This window comes from Nomascus leucogenys, chromosome 3 (genome assembly GCF_006542625.1).
Source record: "Nomascus leucogenys isolate Asia chromosome 3, Asia_NLE_v1, whole genome shotgun sequence".
Lineage (NCBI taxonomy): Eukaryota > Metazoa > Chordata > Mammalia > Primates > Hylobatidae > Nomascus > Nomascus leucogenys.
The window spans coordinates 7,182,954-7,201,459 of NC_044383.1; the positions used below are offsets into that span (position 1 = coordinate 7,182,954).

The following is an 18,506-nucleotide window of genomic DNA, read 5'->3' on the forward strand; positions in this document are numbered from 1 at the left end:
CCTATAAACCCAGCTACTCAGGAGGCTGAGCCAGAGAATTTCTTGAACCCAGGAGGTGGAGGTTGCAGTGAGCTGAGATCGCACCACTGCACTCCAGCCTCGGCAACAGAGTGAGACTCCATCTCAAAAAAAAAAAAAAAAAAAGGCCACGAGGTAGGACATAGCTGGGCACTATTAAGGGGTCAGGACGGTGGTCAGTATGGTGGCAGTAGAGAGAGGAAGATGGTGCTATCAGGACATGAGGTTCCAGAACTTAGGAGAAATGTGAATTATACTCCAAGTTTTCCTAATCAGCACGATTGTTTATTTATCACACAGTAGTATTATGAGCACAGCATTCTGTAATTTGGCTGTATAGGTCAGCCCCCTGGCTTCATGATTTGTGTGATGGGCAAGTTACTTAACTCCTGTGCCTCGGTTTCATCCTCTATATGAGATGGGGATAAATATCATAGGGTTGTTGTCGGGTTTAAACAAGCTTATAAAGATTAGAATGGGGCTTCCTTGCATAGCAATTGCTTAATTAGCATTCGTTATAATCAATAACTATTTCTTGATTATGTCATCTATGCTCAACAGTCCATGTTTGCCTTATGAATAGTTCTCATTTATCCATTCTTCAGGCTTTGTACAATCCATTCTTAGGCAGAGAATGTGTCCATTATGGGTCAGAGTTAGCCTGCTTAAAAGCCCTAGCATGGGGCTGGGCGCTGTGGCTCACACCTGTAATCTCAGCACTTTTGGAGGCTGAGATGGGTGGATCATGAGGTCAAGAGATCGAGACCATCCTGGCCAACGTGGTGAAACCCCATCTCTACTAAAAATACAAAAATTCACTGGGTGTGGTGGCACGCACCTGTAGTCCCAGCTACTCGGGAGGCTGAAGCAGGAGAATCGCTTGAACCTGGAAGGCAGAGGTTGCAGTGAGCTGAGATTGCACCACTGCACTCCAGCCTGGGTGACAGAGCAAGACTCTGTCTGAAAAAGAAAAGAAAAGAAAGTAAAAAGCCCTAGAATGGCTTCCCACTTCACTCAAATAAAATCTAATTTTCCTGCCTTGAAAGGCCTGCCACAGTCTGGGCCTTGTCTACCACCTGGACTTCTGCTCCTCCATCTCTGCATCCCATCTCTCATTCCATCTTAGCCATTCTGACTGCCTGGCTGTTCCTGGAACCCACGAAGCACTCTACTGCCTTGGGGTTTTCACATTCATGTTCTCTTGATGAGAAACCTGTTATAGATGTTTGCTCTTGTTAAAGGTCCCTCTCCTTTAAGATTGGAAGAGGGAGAACCTGCAGATGATGAGGCTATCTAGAAGTATTCAGTTAAGTACTAGGAGCATCTTTAGGAAGACAAAAGAACAAAAGCAAAGCACAAAACACCAACTGGAGTTTTATAACAAGAGGACTCTGCCAAAGAAGTCAGTCATCCAGACACGTGGCTTAAGAAAGGGTGATGAATGTGGATGGTATTGACAAGACATGTATGATTGAAAATGTGTTGGTTTTTCGCTGGGGGATGAAGATTAAAAACCTTTGATTTTTAAACACGTTGAATTTGAGGTGGTGATGGTGACAAGACATTGAAATTAACATGTCCTGTAGATAAAATATAGACTGTGCTTGGGTGAAGTGGCCAGATGGGAAGAAAATATTGATTTGGGCAACATCAGCTTAAAAATTAATGAGTTCTCTGGGGAACAGTAAGGGTAGAAAGGGAAGATGGCCAAGAGCTGAGACTTGGGGAATGTTCAAGTGGAGGAGGCAAGACCTGGACTGAGGAGGGGAAGAAATCCAGAATCACAGAGTGCTGCCCAAGTTGGTGTGTATTTTGGCAGAAGGTGGTCACAGATACCCAGTGAAGCAGCAGGGATGTGAGAGAACGCCGTTACATGGAGCTGGGGCTTTAGTGTAGATGCAGAATGACTTGTTTTTCACTGTTGCTTGATTTTAATTCCATTTAATAAGTTTACAGGACTTAATGACATATACAAGGTTCCATTCTTGTTCTTTTGCTGTTAAGATCCAAAAATTATTCCTAGGTGTACATTCTAACAATTAGTTTCATTTTCCCCTTACATCATTTCTTGCAAGGTAAGCATAGAAGAATTCTGACCCTTCGCAAAAGCGTTACAAAGTGAATGTATGTATTTGACATGCAAAGGGCTTGGGTTTTGCCATTAATTCCACCATTTATATTATTAGGCAACTTTGAGAAAAACCTATACAACTCTATAGTTTAGTCTCGCAGTGTGTAAAATGGAATTAGTATCTCACTGACCAGTAACGGGTATAAAAATGTAAGTTACTGTTGTAAGCGACTTTGCTCCCCACAGGTGGGAAGCACCATAGGCATGGACGGTTATGTTTATGTGTAGTAGAGACAGCTCGTGCTTGGGGTATGAATCTATTTAGACATTTATGAGAAGCTATAACTAGTTTTCTTTGAATTTCAAAATGACACATAAAACATCTTTTCCAAATTGTAATTGTTCCATAGCACTTGATTGCTTTTATTTCCAAATGGCTCTGTCCTCTAACACACCCAAGGCTGTGTATCTGTGGTGCCAGAAGAACTGTTGTTTTGTCATCATGAGTCCAAATGATTTTTTAAGTTTATTTTTTCATCATAAAAGTAATAGGTGCCAATTACAGAAAAGCCAGAAATACATACAAACATAAAGAAGAAAAACATAATGAATTCATAGCCCCAGCACTCAAAGAAAGTCAGCAAGAGCATTTTGGTGTATTTCTTTCCAATGACTGATTAGGAAAAAACAAAAATAACAACCTAAGCTAAATGATATCCATGTGTGATGGTTAATATTAGGTGTCAGCTTGACTGGATGGAGGGTTGCCTACATGGCTGATAAAGTATTGTTTCTGGGTGTGTCTGTGAGGGTGTTGCCAGAGGAGATTGGCATTTGAGTCAGTGGACTGGGAGAGGAAGACCCTCCATTTCCCGGGATGGATGGGCAGCATCCCATCTGCTGCCAGCACAGCTGGAACAAAGCAGGTGGAGGAAGGTGGGATGATTGGGCCTGCTGAGGCTTCTGATTTCCTTCTTTTTCTGTGCTGAATGCTTCCTCTCACTCCTCCTGCCCTTGGACATCAGACTCCAGGTTCTTTGACCTTTGGACTCTGGGACTTGCACCAGTGACTTCAAAGCAGGCAGAGGAAGGTGGGATAAGCTTGCTTGCTGGGTCTTCTGGCTCTCTTTCTTCTTCCCATTCCTCCTGCCCTGGGACATCAGACTTCAGGGACTGAAGACTTCAGACTCTGGGACTTATACCAGTGGCTGCCCAACCTTTGGCCGCAGACTGAAGGCTGCACTGTTGGCTTCCCTGGTTTTGAGGCTTTTGGACTTTGACAGAGCCACTACCAGCTTCTGTCTTTCCCAGCTTGCAGATGGCCTATCCTGGGACTTCGCCTTGTAATTGTGTGAGCCAGTTCTTCCTAATAAACTCCCTGTTTTATATACACATATTCTATTGGTTCTGGAAAACCTGAGTAATATACCATGTACATGTTTGCATCCATGATCTCATTTGATCCTCTTGCCGGCCCTCTGTGGTGGATGGTGTTCCATAGCCCAGCTCCACTCACCAAGGATCTGAATAGCAAGGAATGCAAGTAACTTGCCCAGGATCATTGAGAGCCTGTGGTGGATGCAGGATGCGTCTTCTGACTCAAAATACTATGCTGCTTCTCCTACACCTGCCTACATCTTCATAATTCAGCGTGCCAGCATGGTAGCTACAATCTTAGGCTCTGAGAGAAGCTATGTTCTATCTTGACATGGTTTCATCAATGTGCTTATGTGTGTGTCACTTGGTGTCACCTTCCCAAACCAAGTGGCAGTTTCTCCCTTTCACTTTTTCTGCCATCCCAGACCCTTGTAGCCAATGATGCAAAAAATTTCAAGTTTTTATTTCAACTTGCTGTTTCTGTGTTTTCTAGAGTATGCTGGAGTACTCAGAAGGCCCTTTAAGCTACTTGAGAATCAATTATTTTCACATGCCTCTGCCTTTTTCTACTCCAGAAAACCTTGTCAGTGACAAGGTTTTAGCTTGCCTGCAGGTACTGCATCTTCCGTCTGAGCAAATAGCAATGTCAGAAGAGCAGTGAATGGCAAACATGCCAACTTTCTGGTATTCGGAGCCCCCAGTGATAACCAGTCATCCCTGAGCCTTTTGATATGTACCGAACTGCTGCAGAATGACATGATTATTCTTGCAAAATTCAGATTAAATTTTAAAAGTTATTCTTAGTAGACTTCATTTTTAGAATGATTTTAGAGTGACAGAAAAATTGCAAAGCTAGAACAGATGGTTTCCAGACACTCCACATCCCATTTCCCCTATTCTTAACACCTTACCTTAGTATTGTATATTTGTTACAGTTAGTAAACCAATATTTACATAGTATTTTAAATTAGGTTTCTACTTTATTCATTGGTTCTTACTGAGTGCATTTTTTCTGTTGCTCAGTCCCATCCAGGATACCACATTACATTTAGTTGTCGTGTCTCCTTAGGTTCATCTTGTCTGTGACGGTACCTCAGACTGTCCTTGTTTTTGATGATGTTGACAGTTTTGAGGATTACTGGTTGGTATATTTTAGAGTGCACCTCTTTGGGAATTTATCTCATGATTAGACGGGGGCTGTGGGTTTTGAAGTGGAAGATCACAGATGGAAGTGTGACTCATCACATCACGTCAAGGGTGGTACCATCCACAGGACTTATCTCTGTTGATGTTGACCTTGACCATCTGGCTAAAGCAGGGTTTGTCAGGTTTCTTCATTATAAAGCTACTCTCTTCAGCTTAACTTTTGCATTGGTTCTTTTGCAGATCCTTCACTTATGTTATTTTAAAATTGTATTACTAATTTACATGTAGGGAGCCTGCAGCTAAAATGAAGGAACTACATCATTATTTGGTTAAGATTGAAAATGTGAATCTGAACCAAGGAAATCTTGCTGTCATTTATAGGAACATCACCACCATATTTCCCTGAGACAAGGAGCTGCTTAGTTCTGTAAGATTTTCTTTAGGTCTCGGATATTTAGGGGCTAAAAAAATTGCTCAATCAGTTTCCGAAGCCTTGTCCCTGGCTTCTTTGCAAATGGCCACCTTAACTTTTTGCTTTCACTTAGATTTTTCAAAAGAACGTTTATCTTAATTCTACTTTTTGCATCTCAGATTGATTCTCCATTTTAAAGTTCATGTAATGTTGATAATGATTTCTCTTTCAAGCCAGAACTCCAGGTGTGATATTTAAGTTTCTCTTGACTAATGATCTCATCCGAGTTTATTTTCTCAATGGCCCACTGGGTGGCTTAGGAGGATACCCACTGGCATCCACTTACCCACTGGCATTTTCAAATGATCAATATGGAGTTGTGATTTTCACACCAATAGTGTGGTTTGGTTAAACAGACACTGCCTCAAAGTCTAGAAACTTGGATTCTGATATCTAAGACTGATTTCATGCATTGAGCTTTTCGAAAGCCCTTTACTGTGTTGACTTATTTGAGCTTCCTTAACCTAATGAGAATCTTAGAGGAGAGGGTGGAGTTTTCATTTTATAGACAGTAGAGCCTCAGATGTCAGGCTTTGACAAAGGAAAATAAATCAAGGAGGAGTCAGGACCAGGGTCGGGTCTTGTGGCTCCAAGATGTCCCCTCTTCACTGTATATGTCTTAGAGCTGCTGCATCAGTCTCCACCTCTTGTGAAATGAAGCTTGCGGGTGTGGGCATCAGGGTGGTGTGGACTTGGTTAGCCTTTCCTGTTTCCCTTCATAAGCTACCAAAGGAAGGTTGGCTAGAGCAAGAATGGGACAGGACTCACGCAGGCAGCCAGGCTCTGGGTGACATGAGGGGAGGATCTGGAGTCACTTTGAGAGGTTTCTTCTTTGCCTGCTTTCCCATAACCTTAAAAACTTTCATTGCAATCTTGACCAGCCTGAATCAGATCTGAAAATGACAAACTCAGACAAGGAGACAAGCAAAGCAGGCACACACTTCCCATGGGAAAGCACAGCTGATGATCACAGCAGATAACTGTCAGAGACGAACAATCTAATATGTGTTTTTCCACTCTGAGGCGGAAGCAAACTGGCCATTTTATCAAAACTGCAAGCAGTGTGTCAGGTTACGCAGTGGCAAAAAAGCTTCCTGCCCAGTATAATCTACCCACATTTCTTATTTGAGTAACTGTGAGTTCCGTTGATTCCCAAATATATATTATGAAAAATAAAATGTATGCAAACTGTGTATTTTATAAGGTCATATATTTTCCCCAGGTTTCTCAGGCTTGAATGTATCCATCATTCAGGTCCCGCGTTTATAATTTATCAATAAGATCGCTCTATAAAATATATTCTGATACCTCACAGCTGTGTGTAATTTATTCTGTCTATCCGTGCAGTAGAAATAAAATTTTTATCTGCATCATCTAAAAGAAATACCAGTGTATAAATACATAAGAAAAGCTCATAAGAAACGGTCTTCTGACTACAGATACTGCTGAGGGGATGTTGTACAGCCAATTAAAAAGCTGAGAGGTGGCTTCATTATCCACGTACATAGATAATAAATACTGTACTCAGCAAATAGTGCAGTTACTCAGTTTCTCAAAAAGGTTGCACCACAATCTACAAGGGCTGCAACAGCCTGCTTCTAAATTCTCCTTCGAATATTTGGAAATAAAGCCTCTTCAAGGAAAACATATTTGCCAAAAAGGGCTCCTTTTGGATTGAGATACTGGAATATGTAGGTGAAACAGGAAATGTTTCAGTGGTTGGAATATTTTGCCTTCAGGAAACTAAATAACTGTGTCTTTCTCAGCCACCAAGAGCCTTGGAAGAAACAGTCCGGAGGATGGAGGATGTTCTTTACACTTGGTTTCTGTAGCCTCACCCTGATTATCTAACAGGAGGCCCCACCAACACCTCCTGAACTCCCCCAAAGTCAAGGTGTGGAGTTGCTGCCTCCCCTACACCCCTCCCTGCAGGAGCACCTGCAAACGTTTTGACTAGAAGACCCGGATTTCATGCATCATCTCCTTCCTCCTCACACATACAGCTTCTCAAGGGAAGTCTATTAAGTGCAAAGACTTTTCCTCCAGGCATCTGAGGCCTGGGTGAAAACCTTCCAGGCCTTTTGGTAGCGTGGCTGGAATACCCATGGAAACCATCGCATCCTCCCCATTGCTGAGGTTGGGTTGGGAGTGATACAGGAGTCTAGTTTTAGAAACTCTTTCTCTGCCCAATTTAACAGACCCTTGGCAATAGGATTGATTGGTGGTTATTCAATTGAACAATTCACTTGTGTTGGAAACTCAGCACTGCCAGGAGTACCTTATAATTAAACTGGTTTGTTTATGTGGAGGATATTTTAAAATGCTCACGATCATTTTGACAGTTTTAGCTGACTTTCCAAAGACTACACCAATGCCCATGGTAACTCTCGGCATAGTGTGGTTTTCAGCAGGTGAAGGGAAAGTTCAGATGGATCTCCAGTTTTCACCCCATAATCGCTAGTATTTTAAAGCTGCCTTAATCCAATTCCAATAACATGACAGCTCTCTTATAAGGTCAGTTGATTGCACTCTGTAGTCGGCCTCTGCAGGAGCTGTATAGCTGGATCAGAACTCACTTTGTTTCTCTGCATTCCAACATGTGAATCCTGTGGGGTCTTGAGCAAGAGACCCAGGTCTTGGCAAAGCTTTGAGAATGGTGCCGTTGAAACTGGCCGATGCGCCCCTCACACATCATGTGATTTCCCTCGGGCTCACCATGCTCTGCCTCATTTTATGGAAAAGGAAAGTCTTGCGCTCCCTCTACTGCTGTCTGTCCTTGTGGCTGTATGTGGAGCTGGAGGCTTCTCATCATCAGCTCTCAGCTTATAAGCTCTCCATCCCCAACAAAAAAGGGGGGCTTTCCTGGCCTGTTCTTCAGAAGTACCATCCCCAGTCATTCTGCTGTCACCCTGTTTTTCTTCTTAATTTTTTTTATTTTGAAATAAGGTTTGATTTACAAAAAGGTTGCAGTTTTAACAGAGTTGCTGTGGTCCTGCTGTTTCACAGCACTTCTTGCTCTCTGAAATGGTCTTGTTTTCATCATTTTTCTCTCCTGGTACAAGAATGCAAGTCCTGAGGGCAGCTTTCTCTACATCCCTCTCTGAAATGCACAGGACGGAGAAAGAGGCAAGCCTTCTGGGGTGAAGCTGTGTTCAAGAGACGAGGGTCTCAGCAGTATAGACAGAGGGAGCTGGCTCACTTTTGGGGCTGCTGGCGTGAAGAAGAAAGAATGGGCTTTTTGAATAGAAGGCATCAGATCTAGAGTCACTGACAAGAGTACCTGTCACCAGGTAGACAGTTGAATACTTGGTGAGTGGTGAGTAAATACGTGGGACACAACTGGCCCGTGGCCCCGCAGCTGACGTGTGGTAGAGCTAGTGCTGCTGCGAGGTGCGTCTTCCTCCAAAGCCTGCGCTATTCTGCCTTTGAGCACATGGAAGGCATGGGCTCAAGCGACAGGAGGAGGGAGACACACTTACTCAAGATCTCCACGCTGCCAGTGGTTGCACCCTTGCAGCCAGGAGAAGGACTTCTGATGCTTCCCATTCAGAGAGTCGACTCTTTTCGCCTCCAGGCAGCCATTCATGGGTGTCACAGATATCACCATCAGAGCCAGCACCTCCGCTTGCTCCGCCAGAACCCTTCTCGCTTGAATGCAGGTTCATCCCTGAAGCCTCAGCCCATCCACACCCTGAAGACCACACATCCTGGGCCCACAGTCCCGTCCCTCCTTCCTTCCCCATACGGTCGAGGGATGCAGCTCAGCCCTCTCCCATTGGCTGTATTTCAGACTTTCAGTTCATTCCTGTTCCTTGTCCCCTTGGTCCTCGACACCTGAGAGTTTTAAACACTCTGTGACCAGCTTGAGAATTTCTCAGAGGCTGTTTCAGACAGTGACTACGGAAGTAGTAATCCTTTAGTAACCGGAATATAACTGCAGACTTCCACATTGAGCATGATAAAATGGTGTGGATTTAAAAGTATTTGGGGAACTGTAAAATGTCTAGGATTAAAATTTCAATACCATTTGTGCCCAATAAATGTGAACTCTTTAGTAACTTAAAACTGTGCTATTATGACTCAGGTCTGAAAATTATGAGTCTTGCTTGAAGAAATGGGAATAACATGTGAGGGAATCTGGTCCCATCCTTCACCTTGAGGGATATACTGTGTTCGAACCAAATAGCAGGAGCATGACCTCATAGGAGAGCAAGTCCAGAGAAATTAGCATATTTGTTGAGAAAGTGATACACCCTCCAGAAGAGACAAATGTTATACTTTCCATGAGGATTGTTTATGGAAATGGGTCTAAATTGAACCTGTGTCGGTATATTAACTGGTTCAACAGACAGGACCCCAAGAAACAAGATCATATAATAGTTTATTGAATGCCTTGATTTTTTTAAAACATAAACCAGTCTAGTCAGTCTGAACTGGAAAATTAATTTTGTCTATAGAATCACTTACTAAAGCATATAAAATTAGACTCCGTAAGTGCAGAGAGGGGAATTGGCACTATGTTTAACAGATTCGCTGGGACTTAAATAAATGGATTTAGTCTTAATACAGCTAAAGCCTTGTGACTTTTTTTTTTTTTTTTTTTTTATTATTATTATTTTTTTTTAATTGTACTTTAGGGTTTTAGGGTACATGTGCACAATGTGCAGGTTTGTTACATATGTATCCATGTGCCATGTTGATTTCCTGCACCCATTAACTCGTCATTTAGCATTAGGTGTATCTCCTAATGCTGTCCCTCCCCCCTCCCCCCACCCCACAACAGTCCCCGGAGTGTGATGTTCCCCTTCCTGTGTCCATGAGTTCTCATTGTTCAATTCCCACCTATGAGAGAGAACATGCGGTGTTTGGTTTTTTGTCCTTGCGATAGTTTACTGAGAATGATGTTTTCCAGTTTCATCCATGTCCCTACAAAGGACACGAACTCATCATTTTTTATGGCTGCATAGTATTCCATGGTGTATATGTGCCACATTTTCTTAATCCAGTCTATCGTTGTTGGACATTTGGGTTGGTTCCAACTCTTTGCTATTGTGAATAGTGCCGCAATAAACATACGTGTGCATGTGTCTTTATAGCAGCATGATTTATAGTCCTTTGGGTATATACCCAGTAATGGGATGGCTGGGTCAAATGGTATTTCTAGTTCGAGATCCCTGAGGAATCGCCACACTGACTTCCACAATGGTTGAACTAGTTTACAGTCCCACCAACAGTGTAAAAGTGTTCCTATTTCTCCACATCCTCTCCAGCACCTGTTGTTTCCTGATTTTTTAATGATGGCCATTCTAACTGGTGTGAGATGGTATCTCACTGTGGTTTTGATTTGCATTTCTCTGATGGCCAGTGATGATGAGCATTTCTTCATGTGTTTTCTGGCTGCATAAATGTCTTCTTTTGAGAAGTGTTTGTTCATGTCCTCTGCCCACTTTTTGATGGGGTTGTTTGTTTTTTTCTTGTAAATTTGTTTGAGTTCATTGTAGATTCTGGATATTAGCCCTTTGTCAGATGAGTAGGTTGCAACAATTTTCTCCCATTCTGTAGGTTGCCTGTTCATTCTGATGATAGTTTCTTTTGCTGTGCAGAAGCTCTTTAGTTTAATGAGGTCCCATTTGTCGATTTTGGCTTTTGTTGCCATTGCTTTTGGTGTTTTAGACATGAAGTCCTTGCCCACGCCTATGTCCTGAATGGTATTGCCTAGGTTTTCTTGTAGGATTTTAATGGTTTTAGGTCTAACATATAAGTCTTTAATCCATCTTGAATTAATTTTTGTATAAGGTGTAAGGAAGGGATCCAGTTTCAGCTTTCTACATATGGCTAGCCAGTTTTCCCAGCACCATTTATTAAATAGGGAATCCTTTCCCCATTTCTTGTTTTTGTCAGGTTTGTCAAAGATCAGATAGTTGTAGCTATGCGGCATCATAGCCTTGTGACTTTTAATACAGAGCAGATCTTAAATAAAGTATCAATTTATCATTTCAAAAAAGTCACTTTTGCATTTTTGTTGCTTGTTGAAGGACCGAATTATATATCTTGTCTATGATAACACCCCAGCACATGTTACAGGTCTTGAAGGAACAAATTAATTAACTTTTTTTTTCTTTAAGTTACAAAATTTTCATGGTTAGATTGACAGAGAATTCAGCAGTTTTAACAGTTTTCATGACTTAATGGGTTCTAGTGTTTCCCTGGGCTTATTTAACTTCCAAATATTTTCACTGTGTCATTTATGTAATAAGCTTCTGATGCCAAACTCTTCCTGACTAGAGTGAAATATGGGGCTGTTTTCCTTTTGATTCAGGGGTGAGCTTACGGGACCAAGGAGGAGCTGATGAAGTTGTCAGTGCCTCTGTTTGGAGTGGAGACCTCTGGATCCCAGTGAAGAGCTTCGACTCCAAGGTGAGTTCCTTTCCTTTTCTCAGCTTTGAGACTGCCGAAGCTTTTACATCACATTAGCTGCTTTGGTATTCTTTCATTCAAGGGTTGTCGCTACTCACTTTAATGCTAACTCTACCCTTATAGAATGGAAGCTTTATTCTTAAGACGATAAAATGCAAATCAATTTTGATGTGACAGTGCTGATGAGGGATCCAACATTATTTGCATCTACTGAAAACTAGTTTTTGAACAAAAACCAGGGGCTGCAATCCCAGATATACAACTTCCATGTTCAGTTTAACTGAATGAATGATGGGCATTTTTCTATATTTATGTCTATTTAATTAACATTTATTTCCTTGAGTTGATTATTGCTAGAAATATATTTATGCAACTTAAAAACCCATTTGTCATGAGTTTTAATGCAGTCTAAACTTTACTTTGACATGTTGGATTTGAGCCTTTTGTGATGTAAAAGAATAATACAAAATGATTGAAATAATAGTGATTAAATTTAATATCTTGGTGCGTTTTATCTGCTAAACTGACATAACTTTCTTAACTTTCAGTGCTTGTAGGAACAGTTGGAAAGTGATAAAAATCTATGGAAATATGAGCTCTTTGAAGAGACCATACAGATGGCTTGGTCCTTGTATTATATAGAACTATTTTTAGATCATTTTTCATAATAGAAAGCAGATTTTTTGAAGAGCAGTTGAGATTGTGAACATCCTCTGTCACTTCTGGAATGGTTGCAGTGGGCAACCTTTATGTGAGTAATGATAAGGTGATTTCCATCTAGGGAGCTTACCTTGGAAACTGAGCTTTAGAAAGGTTGGTGGTTTGATTAAAACGCCCAAATGCCAAATGTGCACATTTTTCTAACTTTGTTGTTTCACAGACATTGTTGCAAATTGAATATACAAGGTACAAGTCAAGTATAGTGGTGTTGATATTTTCTGGAAGAAAAACTTAAGATATTAAAGAAAATTCCATCATGCTATTGGTCAGCAAAATTAAAAACAACATAATAGATACAATAAAAGAAGAGTGGGCTTTTGTTGTAAAGAAAGTTGATTTAAAATATTTATATACATGAATAATAGAAAAATATGGAATAATCTAAAGTTTCTTGGATGGTGGGAGCCATTACGTAGACTTCCCCTGGAGGTAGAGTTGCCAGATTTAGCAAGTTAGAAGTACAGAATGCCTGGTTAAATTTGGATTTCAAATAAACAATGTATTTAATTTTAGTGTAAATATGTCTCATGCAATATTTGGGACATACTGTTTTTCTTTTTAAGTATTTGTCGCTTATCTGAAATGCACATTTAACTGAATGTGTCCTGTCTTGTGTCTGACAACCTTCCCTGGAGGGAATCAGAGGGACAGGCTGCTGAGGGCTATGGGCCTGCCCCTGGGGTGGACCAGTTCAGGCCTTCTCTGGTTTGTGACTCCCAGCTTCCTCCTTCCTACCCTCCAGCCACCTGGCAGACATCACAAGGCATGTTGGAGGAGGAACTGGCACATCTACTGCTGGCCAAGCTTACCACCTGATGATTGTGGGTCACGAGCATCATCTTTTAGAAAACTAGGAAGAACCATGATTATTAGGTAGCTGTCCCAACTCTTCTGGGTTTCTGCCTCCAGAATGAGAGCCCTGTGGGTGACAGGCATACACCTACTGCACTAAAGAATTCTAGGTTAGTGACATTATGTAGGGTCGTGACGACCTAGGTAAGTTGGGAACAGCATTTTGTTGTAATGCCGATGGGCTCATCTCAACATATGGTTTATGGCATCAGTGTATGGCCATTAAATTACAATATGTACTCATGTTTGGTGGGTAACCCCGAAAGCTTGTGTGAGAAGTGGTGCCTGTCAATGTCTGTTACGTGTGTGTACCCGTTTGCAGGAGTTCCCCATGGGGAAGACGTGTATACATGCTGTGGGAATAGGCATTCTAGCCAAAGGTGTGTAGGTGCGTATCTGTCCTTACTATCAGTAAGTCAAGATTTTCATTTTGAACTGAGTCGTGCAGTGTATCTTCAGTATACAAAGCATGCTCACGTTAAGAATATTTTTGCAGAACAACGGTGCCTGCTGTGCCTCAGAATATAGACTTTTAGATTTGCCTCTCACTCCTTGCCTCTTTCTGTTTGGCCAGTTTTTAACTGAGCACCTATTATGTGCCAGGTGCTAGGCATGCAGCCAATGCAGAAGGCAGACACGCTTTCTGCCACCTGCAACTTACATTGCAGTAAGGGAAACATAAATAAATTCACATTGTGATAAGTGTTAAGAAAAAAACAACAAAGTATTCTAGGGGCCAGCAGGGAAGATGGATTTTGATAGATTGGCCAGGAAAGTCCTTTCTAAGAAGGAAAGATGGTTTTTTCAATAAGTTCTAAAGAGCCAGCCATGAGAAGAGCCAGAGTGTAAGAGGCTGGAGGAGCAGGGAGGAGGCAGGTGTGTCTAGAGCATGGAAAATAAGACAGACTTGGAGTGATGCAGGAGCAGCAGGGGCCAAGATTCCCCACAGGGCTCCTCCCACATGTGACCTCACTGTGGAAGTAGTAACCTGTAGGAAACAGACATTCATCCTGAGATGGCGACATGAACTGTGGCCTTCTTTCTCTGGTAAATATTCTGATTTTATATGACTTACCAAATCATAACATTAATTTTTTTGTGACTCTTTTTCCCCAGAGGTGACATGCAGTGTTCACAACCATGAAGCACATTCCTTATTTATACAGAAATGCCTAGCTTTTTATTTCTTCTTATTATTTTTTATTTATTTATTTTGGTGGAGATGACGGGGTGGGGAGGGCGTAGGCGACAGGCCTCCTTTGTCGCCTAAGCTGGTCTCAAACTCCTGGACTCAAGCAATCCTCCTGTCTCAATCCCCCAAAGTGCTGGGATTATAGGCGTGAACCACTGTACCCTGGCAGAAATCCCTAAGTCTTAAACGTTGTATCTGGTGGCCATGACAAGTCCAGTAAGCCAGAACTGAAAGTTTGGCCAGCAATTTCTGGCTGGGAATGCCATGGGAACCTAAAGAAAGGGGGCCTCAAATTCCAAGTCACATCCTTTCTGGCTTTCTTCCAGACAGATTTCCACAACTGTTTTCCTAAAATGAAGATCTAACTCATCATGATTTTCCTTGAAAGCCTCAGAGGCATTCCTCACATCCACATCCTAGAGTGTGAAGACAAACTCTAGGCTTGGCATGAAAATCACGTCGCTCCGTGACCCAGAGGCACTAACCACAGCCCCACCCCATGGCTCCGGGGCTCTGACTGTCCCTCCACTCTCCTCTTGTGCATTCTTCTTCATCCTATGGTGCCATAGCATGGGGCCACCCCTGTGACCTCAGGCAGCCTGGTCACCTGCCCCGCTGTGCTTTGTCCTAAAGCACTTTGGGCTAAAAAGCAGTAACAAGTTCCTGGGGGTTCAGTCACTCATGCCCAAATCTGGATTATGTGCCTGCCATGCACCTGGTGCTGCAGCTGCATCTCTGCCCTGAGGGTGGTCAGGAAAGGCCTGTCTGTGGAGGTGACATCTGAAGGTGACCTAAATGACATGAAGGGTGAGCCTGCCATGTGGAGTTCTGGGGAAGAGCATCCAGACTGAGGAAACAGCGACAGAGGGAGCGAAAGAGGGAGCATGTAGAGAAGTGAGCAGGGCCCTGACAAGGTAGAACAGCCACGAGAAGGTTCCTGGGGGCTTGGAGCAGGGCGTGCAAGTGAGTTTTAACAGTGACCTCTGACAGCTGTGCGCAGACTGCAGTGTAGGGCCCTGAATGGAAATGAGGAGAGCCATGGGGAATCCAGTCCAACTGTCCAGGAAGGAGAGAGAGGCATCCACACTCTGACCATGGACAGCACGAGAAACGATTGGACTGGAGACGTATTTTGAAGGGAAAGTTTGTTGGACTTGCCCATGGATTCAAGATGTTAAGGACAACCCCTGTGTTTTGGCCCTGGCTACATAGGTGGCAGGAGCTTCCATCATATACACCCCCAAAGAGAAAGGACCCCCTGTCTAATTTGGTGTTCACCACATCATTGACTTACTATATATACTGGTTCTCAGCCTAGCTGCATTTTAGAATCACCCGGAAACTTTTACAAATAACGGTGTTCAACCCCCAGTTGTTGAGAGTTAATTTAAATGGTTCGGGGCAGGCCCACGCAGATTTCTTAAAAAAAAAAAAAATACTCCCCAGTGATTTTAGTGAGCACCCAAGGCTTAGATCCACTTGGGGAAATCGATGCTGCATCCAGTGCCAGATTGCTGGTCAAGTCGATTCGGCTGATTTAGGTAAAATTACGTCAAGTTCTCCCTCTCTTTCTCTCTGAATGGGATGTTAGAATGTCCTTTCCAAATCAAGAATGAAGCCATCACTGCCACTGATAATTTAGTGGAAAGAGTAGAGGGACAGGAAAGGATGCGACCTTGTGTGTGTTGGAGAGCTTGCACGTTTTTCTTCGTTGGTTGTTGTCTATAATGTAGGGATAAACTTATCTGCATTCCCTCCCTCTAAGGGTCATTGTGAGAATGACATGAAACAATGGCTGTAAAATATGCTAGAAACTTAACACTGCTACAGAAATGTAAGGTGACACTAAAAGTTTAAAGTGTCTTTAGGAACCAAACTCCAATTTCATGTCTTGAAAAAATTAACCGCGGAACCAGCGAAGACATGTCAAAATGTGATTGATCGTGAGATGACCTCACTTGAGCTCAGCCTTTGAATACTCCAGGAAATGTCCAATTTCCAGCTTCCTTGAGTGAGAATGAAGTTATAGAAAGAGTGAGAAATGGAAAATGGAAGGCAAACCCATTAGAACATGAAACCAAAGCTTCCCCTAGCATATGGCAGGTCTCAAATATCAAATAGCAGCTAATTAAAATGACAGAGGCACATTTTACTCCATACATTTCCATTTGCCTTTTTTTTACAGCTGAGAAAACGGAGCCCTGCTCTCCCCTCCAATAACCATCCCCATTTTTTCCTTCACAACCAGACTTCCCAGAAAGGTGGTCCACATTCACTGGCTTACCTCCCCCCAGTTCCCTCCCAGCCCTTGGTAGCAGCTCCCATTCCCAACATGTCATTGGAATGGCCTTTGCCAAGGTCAGAGATGGCTTCCTAATTTCCAAAGCCAGCACACACCTTTCACTCTTTATCTTACTTATCTTGATACCCATTCCCTCTCCTCCTCTGAAATCCTCTTCTTTGGGCTCCTGAGACCCCGTTCTTCTCATATGTTTTTGTTTTTGCTTTTCATTCCTTTTCCTGGCTCTGTCCCTCATTCTTGGTCTCCTCTGATTTGTTTGTGGCCCCACTTCTGATGAAGGGTCCCGCTGGTGATGTCCCTCTCAACAGCGACCTCGTGGTCTACTTGCACCTAGGGGCTTGCATGAGTGAAAGTAGCAGTGAGAGCTACCACACATGGAGTTCCTACTGTGTGAACCGCTGTATCAGGTGTTACGAACGATAACTTCGGCTTTTGTCATCTAGCATGCATTGACTTAAAATCCACACCTCTCATTCTGCTTTGACCCCTGAGATTTGATCATCTACTTCCAATCAGTTACAGGTACCTCCAGCTGAAAGTTCCCAATTATGCAAATGTATTGTCTCCCAAGGTAGACTCTGCCTCCCACTTAATTTAATTGTCCCTAGAAGATAAGGTTGTCATCTTCCTTCTCCCCTGAAATAGTAAGGTTTGAAACACTTCTTAACTCTACTGGCCCAGTATCCCATGCGCTGCTTCTTTCTGCTCTCTACCACTGCCTTCATTAGTCTTCCTCCATTCTATAAAAGGAGGCAGGGTGCTCTGTCTAAAGCACAGATAGAACCTGTTCCCTTCCTGCTTTCCAGTCCTTCGGAAGTCCCAGATGACACCTGAATTCAAAGCCAGGCTTCTTAGGATGATGCTCATGGGACTGGGTAGCCTGGGCCATCTGGACTCTAGAGCCCCCATTCCTACATCTTAGCCATGAAGCTTGTCAGGGCAGCCAGTTGCCTAAATAGGCCACGTTCTTTACCACCATGCTTGCACTATGTTCTGTCCCCATGTACCCTGACTCCCTCAGTCCTACTCATTCTTGAAGCACCACTTAGGCACTCATTCTTAAATGGCACCTTCTCTTGTGAAACCCATCCTGAACCCCTGGCCTCCTGGCCAAATTCTTCCTTCCCATACCTTTGTCTTTATAAGTTGTACACATCTCTGTGATGTGCAATCATATCATGCACACATTTAATTCATGCAAATTCAGCCTTGCACATGGCAGAAACAGATGCTGCAGAGACGCAACTTAAGTGACATAGGCGATCACATCCCCTTGGATCCCCAAGGAGCATGTGGGCATCCGCAGTTTTCTTGGTTCCTTCTGCCTCTCATGAGGCAAGCTTCTTACTTCCTAAGAGCAGTTCTAGTTCTTTCTGTTGGATATCATGGAATAGCGCAACCCCTAAAATAAGCCAACTCAACTATGCTCAACCCGGTAAGCAATGCCTCAATGCTCTGTGGAGAAGAAATGCTGAACCTGTATAAAAGCATGAAAGCTGCGAGGCTTTCAAAGATTAATTTGGACTGTGCCTCAGGTGCCACCTCTACCTTCTATACTGGCTTAGACCCCAACCATGCATGACTTTGGGATTCAGCTCTCTGGCACGATCACACAGTACCATCATTATTAGTTTTTATCCCTGCTTCTCCCAACCAGCCTGTGCCCTCCCTCAGGGCAGCAGCCACAGCTCTGTGCCCTTCCACCTTGGTGCAGTGCTTGGCACAGAGTGGAGTGATTGCAGGATGCTTGTTGACTGACTCTGAGACTTTATCTCTGCCTGGATCCTGAGCCTTGTCCATTTCTGTGAAGAGTTTACAAACCACTCTGACTGCCACAACTTTTTAGATGTTTCCTACCTCCTTTTGGCAACTCTGGGTCCTTTAAAATCATTTGGAGGCCACGTCTAGCTGTTAGAATGCTACCTTCTTCACTTTAGTG

At 43.0% G+C, this 18,506-nt stretch overlaps 1 protein-coding gene across 5 annotated transcripts in view; it reads left to right on the forward strand.

Moving 5' to 3' along the window:
- The window catches only part of ADAM12 (ADAM metallopeptidase domain 12), a 377,489-nt gene that overhangs the window by 47,349 nt on the left and 311,634 nt on the right, over positions 1–18,506 (forward strand). For all 5 annotated transcript variants that reach the window (XM_030805503.1, XM_030805511.1, XM_003277782.4 and 2 more), the window contains exon 2: positions 11,404–11,501. In XM_030805503.1, coding sequence (XP_030661363.1) covers positions 11,404–11,501 — 98 coding nt within the window. The remainder of the gene's footprint in view (positions 1–11,403; positions 11,502–18,506) is intronic.